We start from the raw sequence: 7,252 nt of genomic DNA on the forward strand, positions 1-7,252 counted from the left end.
CGCCCTCGCGACCGATTCCCTAAGGATTCCATGAGCACTTTTGATGACGGCCAATTACTTGGTCTTCGTGGTAGTGGTACAGTTTAGTCAGATACTTTTACCATAGTTATAGTTCACTGCATTTGTTCTCAAGTATTCATCAGTCCATTTCCTACCTCTCTTCTAGTAATATGTTCTTCGAACTGCATACATTATCTTAAATCCTTTCATAGCCTGCGAAGCGCGAATAAACAAACTATTTTGTGCAACAACAAAGTTGCTTGATATTCCTTCACAAAATAGCAAGATTTTATCAGAATCATCTCTCTGTTTTTTTACATCCCGCTCTCACTACGATGAAATTTACCTCTTCACCCCTTTATTACCCCTCTATTACTCCTTTATTACCCCTCGCAGAATGACAAGTGCTATGCTGAGTAGTGATATCCTCTACAACCAGCTGCTAGCCAGCATGTCCGGCAAATCTCTTCTACTCGGAGGAGGAAATGAGTTCCATCCTTGTTGCAAGTGCGGAGCAACGTTTGGCGACGCTAAATCCCTCACGGTCAGTACTGTTTACTTTCATCCTATTTTTACTGTGAGAGTATCCTTTATGGGTGGTCCATTATAACCCGTTGAAAACTCGGGGGGCACTTGACGTTTGAAATTTACGTGAGGTTCTTAAGTTTATTATATTAATGGTATTCAGTACCCATACCCAACAAGGACAATTTGTTTTGAAGTATATGCTTTTGGGTTTTAAAGTAACTAACGATTATCGATTGATCGCGTTGGAGTTTCTAAAGTATAGAATATAAACGCGTTCACGTGCTCTGTATAGTGTCTGTACACAGTGTCATGCCAACTCAAGCGTTAATATTCGGCAATAGCTCGGAGTGCAAGGATTACTCTCAATGTTTACTCAGCATATCACGTGACCAAAACACCTCGCATCGTTCCAAAATAGCTCTCAACGCTCTTCTAAGTTGCCCTATTTTAAGCTGACCAATCACACGATCATGCCGCTACGCACTTCACCCTGACTTCTAATTACCAGCTTAAACAATTAAATCTCGCACGTGCAAAGCCCCAGGTCGCGCCGGGGACCAAGCAGCCGCTGGAGCTGCATAATGCATATCATGTGGTCTAAAGTATACAAAGCTGAGGAGAGCAAACGTTCCTCGTCGCTTCAGATAAAACAAAGAGTTGCGCTCGCCACGCCTTGTACCAGTGCTGAAGTGCTAATATATACACTTTGATTTGTTTACCTAGCACACAAACAACAACACATTATCTCACCAAATCTGTGAATATTAAGTGTTAATGCGTTCAAGACAGTTTCGTCCATTATCTTTGTCACGAGGGTTTTAGTTGTTTAATTTTTCCCTTAATCTGCCTGCTAGCCTCTTGAAATTACGATGAAGAACGAATCAGAGATGGTGATTGAGTTTCTCAGCACTATTTTGAGTTGCACTAAGCCTGTCCAGCCTCAAGCTACTGTTGTAAAGGTGCTTCCCTTGTCATGACTGAATTATTATGAGTTCTAAATTATGTGGAACGTCAAAAGTTGTACTATTCATCACTATGGTTCAACTATTCAAGGTTCATGTTGAATAATTGATTTGACCATCATTTTAACTGCATTTTCTACCACATCGCTTTAACGAACTCTCCTATTCCAGAAACACGAGTTGTCGCACCAGAAGAGAAAACACGAGTGTAAAGAATGTGGAAAGAGGTTCAACTCTTCATCAGACCTCAAAAGGCATTCCCTTATTCATACTAACGTGAGTCTCTTTTTCATTATCATGTTTTAATGCATTCTTACTTAACTTCAACAGTTCCATCGATGATACAACATTAATATCCCACCAAGAAACCAATCAATGGCCTGATAAATTAACTGATCAATTACATAATTATAACCACCGTGTTTTCCACAGACCCGACCTTACAAGTGTCACCTTTGCCCCACTGCGTTCGTCCAACAAGCGCACCTTACTCGACACCTCAAGTCTCACACCAGACACGGAGTCAGGTAGTGTTTCTTTTAATCTTCTTACTTAAAGTTCCTGCTGTAGTAACTCTGTGCTATTTCTATAACACATCCTGTATAATGTTTTAATATTATGTTTGATGTCCCCTTCTTTCGCGCCTTAAGATTCGCATATTTTATAAGTGTCTGTTGTGCTAATGACCAATGTTGTCGCAGGTTCAAGTGTCTCGGGTGCGGTACAATGTTCCTCCACTCCACTAATGTCAGGTGGCATCAGCAGTTCTGCGAACAAGCTCAGGGTAAATACCAGCTAACGTCTCTTTATTTTCTGAGAATCGTCCATAGCTATTGTTAAGATGATGGTTAATAAGTTTAAAAATAATCTTCAGAGTTATACTATTGTTATCCTAATCTCACTAATTCTTTATAAGCTTGTTAACCTCAGCCTCTAACGAACCCCTTACTTTCCAGGAACTAACGGAGGCTATGTGGTTACTCAGAGTGAGGGTGAAGGTCTGGACACTTCCAGTCCAATAAAACCTGCTGAGAAAAACACAACCAAACCGCTCTGGTCGAGAGACAACAAGGTGTACTACTTCAACGGGAAAGATAGGAGGCACTCCAGCAGCTCAAGTGAGACCGAGACCAACAGTTCCAGTGGATCTACTGATAGTGGCAGTGAGGTGAGGACATGGTGGGGTTATGAGGGGGGGGGGGGTTCTGGGGGGTCAGCAGTTACATTCTGGGTAGAAACACTTGACCTTAAGGTTCATCTGTTGCTGGCCGAGAAAGCTTGGCTTTCTTGTGTGAGCAGAGGCGATATCCTGGGGGCTGGGTATACTATAATTTAAGAAAATTAACTGTTTTTGATTTAAAAACTTGAATGGGTAACAATTTTAATTGTATATATTGAAGAACAATGGTATTCAGATTTCAGTTGCGATTAAAAAGAATAATAGAATTGTTTCCATAATCTCACAATATTATGTAATAGCATCTTTGTCTTAAATAAATCTGGCATGAAAATATCGTCTTAATGACAAAAATAAAAATTATCTGTCCATGGTACAACCAGTCAACTATAAAAGTTGCTTGAGTACCAACTGAAATCTGAAAACTTCACCACTCATCCAATCTGACTTGATAGTGCATCTAAACTTTGTACTTCAAGACCATGTTCATATATGACTGTGTTTTTTATTTTGGAATAACAAATCCTAGTATTTTTGGTGTTGGCAAACTGTTAGATCTACTGGAATCCTCCCTTAACCTGGGGTGGGTAACTTGCACCGCTTGCTGAATCTGGAATTCTGCCGAATTGTACAAATCGTTCCCCACCTTTACGCACAATAGTATGATGCCGATTAAAAATACGATTGCCAGACACGTGCCGGTCCCCAATAAGATGGCAATGAATGTGTAGTCGTCCAGTATTCCATTGTATGTATCTGTATCCAGTAATTCCTTGGTCGTTTCTTGGGGTGAAGTGATAGCAATACAGCAAAGTAGGAAAACATAACTGACCCTCATTCTGAAATCGATTATTCTTAGAAATAATTTCAGTATTGGTTTTCAATTTCATTTCCACCGTTGAATTGTTTCCGCTTTAAGTCCATAACCAGTCACCACTGACCCTAGTAAGCGGTCCTCGTGCAACAAAACTATTTTAGTGTGATATTGGGGATATTCTACTTTGAGATTCAAAAATAAGATGTTATATTTTTATAATCTAACGACAATGATCACATTGTATCAGTAAGCATTTAATTCCTTGTTACCAAGTTTGTCTGAAACTGAGTGTGGCTATTAAACATTTTAAACTACCTATTGAACAAGTAGACGAAAGTGAAAAAACGTGACACCGGAGTAACTTTGAAGATGATTTTTCCGCAACCATGGTTTTGCTATTAATGTTATTTATAGGTTTGAACGGGTTTCCCGGTTGATACGAAACAAAATGTTTTGTGTCTTAATGAAGTATATCGACCAAAACATTATTATTCATTAGTATAATGAGTGCATTCATAACGTGAGTATCACCAACTTATCATATTGCGAAAGACATAAGAGTCTTTTTGAATATAATGTGATTTGTCTTTGGCGCGGGCCGACTATCAGTTTCACTAAACAATAACACTAATGATTTAATTTTTCAGCCGGGAAGCAACTCATTCCTTAACTGTAACAAAGCGATGCTCTTTGACGGTCTTCCTGAACGGACAAATCTTTGGAACCAACCAAAAGTGGAAAATGTAGTTAAAAAGGAGCGCAAAACAAATCTCTCCACTTCGCAGCTGGTAATTTCAATAAAACATTTTACATCTGTTTTAAGTTTTAACGATTTAATTAGTTAATAGCTGAGCATGTTCAGGCTGGACACGTTGGAAATACATAATCGTCTGTAATTTTATTAATATGGAAAAAAAACTATGCATTACTATTATTAATGCATAGTTTTTTTTCCATATTTAAATAACCTTTCAATCTTGGGTGTTGGGTCAAAAACGCGATTCTTGGAAAACATATTGCGATCGGCTGTTAACATACTAATTCATTTCAGAGCTATTTGAACTCAAGAGTGTCAATGGTCGGCCCAAAGCATCTGAAAACAACCTCCGCTAAAAAGTCGCTTAACCAGCCGGTCTCAACAGAAGATCTACTGAAACTGCTAGCTTCCATGCAGGAGGGAAAGAAGAGCAGTAAAGTTGGAACTGTCAGTACAAACGCAGGATCCCTCAATCCCCATCTATCAAACGCAGGATCCCTCAATCCCCATCTATCAAACGCAGGATCCCTCAATCCCCATCTATCAAACGCAGGATCCCTCAATCCCTCAAACAGCTCCTGTTTCAAAACATCTCCACCTTCCTCCTACAAGATAGTTCAAAACAAAATCATTCAGCACAACGTGACGTCATCAAATAACCTTATGACGTCTTCAAACAACTTCATGACATCATCAAACAACTTCATGACGTCATCAAACAACATCATGTCGTCATCAAACAACATCATGACGTCATCAAACAACGCCGTGAAATCATCAAACAACATCACTACGCCTTCAAACAACATCATGTCTACAGTTTCTTCCGGACTGCGCAGAGCCACTAACAGTTCTATCAACTCTAACAAAATGCAAGAAGATAAAATCAAGCCGATTATAGATTTGGTTAATAAATTAGTTGCCGGTGAGTTCAAATTCAAATTAGATTTGTTACTTGTTAATGATAGGTTACACGTTTCTGATCTTATTGACTCAATGGAACTGAACTATTACAAATCAAGTGCTGATATATTGTTTCTTTCTTTCAGAGGGATTGCAATCGCCAGCAGCAGATACCATCTTGAATGTCATATCCCGATACCTTGGAAACGTGACATCACCACAAACTAACGTGGCCCCACAAATACCAACCTCCACCTCTCTCCCGCCTCTCAAGAAGAGAAGACTGAGCGAACCAGAACAAGAACGGCTCCAGAACAATCTGGAGACGTCACAAAATCTGTTCTCGAACAATCTGTACCCACTACTCCGACAGCAAGGCACTACCTCCTCACTCCTCACCCCTGCAGCCACCCCCTCCACCTCTTTGTCCTTCACTCCTCTCATGTTCAGACAGTTCCCCAGAATTGGAGACTTGCCAACCCAGAGTTCTCTCTTCAACAGTCCCTCCTTCAAACCCTCCACAGATTTTGCATCACAACTCCTTCAACTTGCCAACCAGAACGCTTCCACTGTTGCTCCCGGATTGAAGTTGACTACTGGAGGAGGTAAACTTACCCACAATGGTTTCCCTGGTCCGATGCAAAGTTGCGCAGCTTACTCCACCAGTGAGTAGTATTGAGAAACTTTTATTGGAACTTTTTCAGTTTTACAATTTATTGGGTTTTTATTCGTATCAGCATTAATCACAATCTTAGTCTTGTTGAACCGGGTGTAGGTTAGGATTACAAGTTTTGGGAGAGAACATATCCGGGATGTCTGGGACTTGTCCCTGCAGACTAGGGAAGTGTACCCCCTCAAGATAGGGCACGTTACTGGGAGTAAAACTTAAAACCACGTGACTTCACACGTTACCCTAGCTCGCTCTTACCCTTCTCTCTCTCTTCAGGCGCTGTGAACACTAGTGAGGTCCGGAAACCTCCCGAGTCCACATCCGACATGTCCTCTAAACCAATAAAAGTGGAGGACACATCTCCACGTGATGAGAGTCAGCCAATCATTAAGCAGGAGATGGTGTCGCATGACAGCAGTGAACCAATGGAAGGAGAGGAAACTGGGCTTGCAGGTCCGGAATCATCACCGGCAGGTGCCCCTGCGCTGGTGAAGGGAATCGAGGCTTCGCAAAACATCGCCTTTCACAGGCTCAGCGATCTACTGTCTTTCGTTTGAGGAATTCATATTTTCGCTTCAAGAATTAAGAGTGACTGTAGATATAGGCTAATTTCGTTTAGAAATAGCTTTAGGATTGAATAGGTCTACTAATCGAATTAGGTGCAAAGAATATGTAATGTTTCATAGATCATAGATAATGAACAAGGATTATAGATAGAGGAAAACGTTTAGAATTTAGTCGTGGCCATTTGTTTATGAAGTCTAATTCTAAAGTGCTGCATAGTGTGATTTACATGTTACAACTTAGCAATAATAATTTTTAAACTTAACGCTTACAGCATAAGATTAAAGGTTAGCGCAAATTTCAGACTGCAGGTATCAAATGTTTTTAGGGATGTGTCTTATCATAGGCTGGTCCTTAACGATTGGAAATTTGTAAGTCCCATTTAGTATTTCATTGGAAATTAAATTGCTATCTACTTGTAGTTAATGATTAAGAAAGTTGAGTGGCAATTAGATTAAAGTGTGATGTTCATTTCCATTTACAGTTGCATTGTCATAGTCGATTGTTTTCATGTGTTTGGAAATTGAAAAATATAGCTTTGTAGGAGTGAAATTGCTTAGTGTGTTCCAATTATTTATTTTGTTGACATGTAAATTTAATTTTTCATATATTTGATATTTGTTATTTGGTGGTACGTAACTTAAAGTTAAATCAAAATAAGACTTTTTCTTGTTCATTGTTACACTTTGAAGTACGATATAATAACACTTTGAAAATATGATATAATAATTGATAATTCCCAAAAAATCAGCTACAGGGTGGCCCAAAAGTAACTGCCCACACGCAACCCTTTAATACCTCACGTAATTCGTGTCAGAATTGCACAAAAATTTCAGAAAATATAGATATGGGTCAAACTTAAATTTCCCGAAAG

At 39.5% G+C, this 7,252-nt stretch overlaps 1 protein-coding gene across 1 annotated transcript; it reads left to right on the forward strand.

Annotated features, from left to right (window-relative positions):
- The first annotated feature begins 400 nt into the window (after positions 1–400).
- On the forward strand, positions 401–7,036 carry LOC134813641 (zinc finger protein 281-like). Its single transcript, XM_063821523.1, has 9 exons — positions 401–544; positions 1,662–1,766; positions 1,923–2,017; positions 2,192–2,274; positions 2,447–2,658; positions 4,132–4,272; positions 4,536–5,166; positions 5,291–5,809; positions 6,091–7,036. The coding sequence occupies exons 1-9, from the start codon at positions 410–412 to the stop codon at positions 6,369–6,371; spliced, it is 2,202 nt and encodes a 733-aa protein (XP_063677593.1). The 5' UTR covers positions 401–409; the 3' UTR covers positions 6,372–7,036.
- The last annotated feature ends 216 nt before the right edge of the window (positions 7,037–7,252 follow it).

The sequence above is a fragment of the Bolinopsis microptera genome, chromosome 3, assembly GCF_026151205.1.
Source record: "Bolinopsis microptera isolate Bmic1 chromosome 3, MBARI_Bmic_1.0, whole genome shotgun sequence".
Taxonomy (NCBI): Eukaryota; Metazoa; Ctenophora; class Tentaculata; order Lobata; family Bolinopsidae; genus Bolinopsis; species Bolinopsis microptera.

What these genes read in the sequence shown, in the direction of transcription:
- LOC134813641 (XM_063821523.1), top strand. Translation starts at nt 410, where the DNA reads ATGCTGAGTAGTGATATCCTCTACAACCAGCTGCTAGCCAGCATGTCC. An exon ending in GTTCTGCGAACAAGCTCAGG is followed by an intron (nt 2,275 to 2,446) that starts GTAAATACCAGC and finishes CTTACTTTCCAG; the next exon opens with GAACTAACGGAGGCTATGTG. An exon ending in ATCTCTCCACTTCGCAGCTG is followed by an intron (nt 4,273 to 4,535) that starts GTAATTTCAATA and finishes AATTCATTTCAG; the next exon opens with AGCTATTTGAACTCAAGAGT.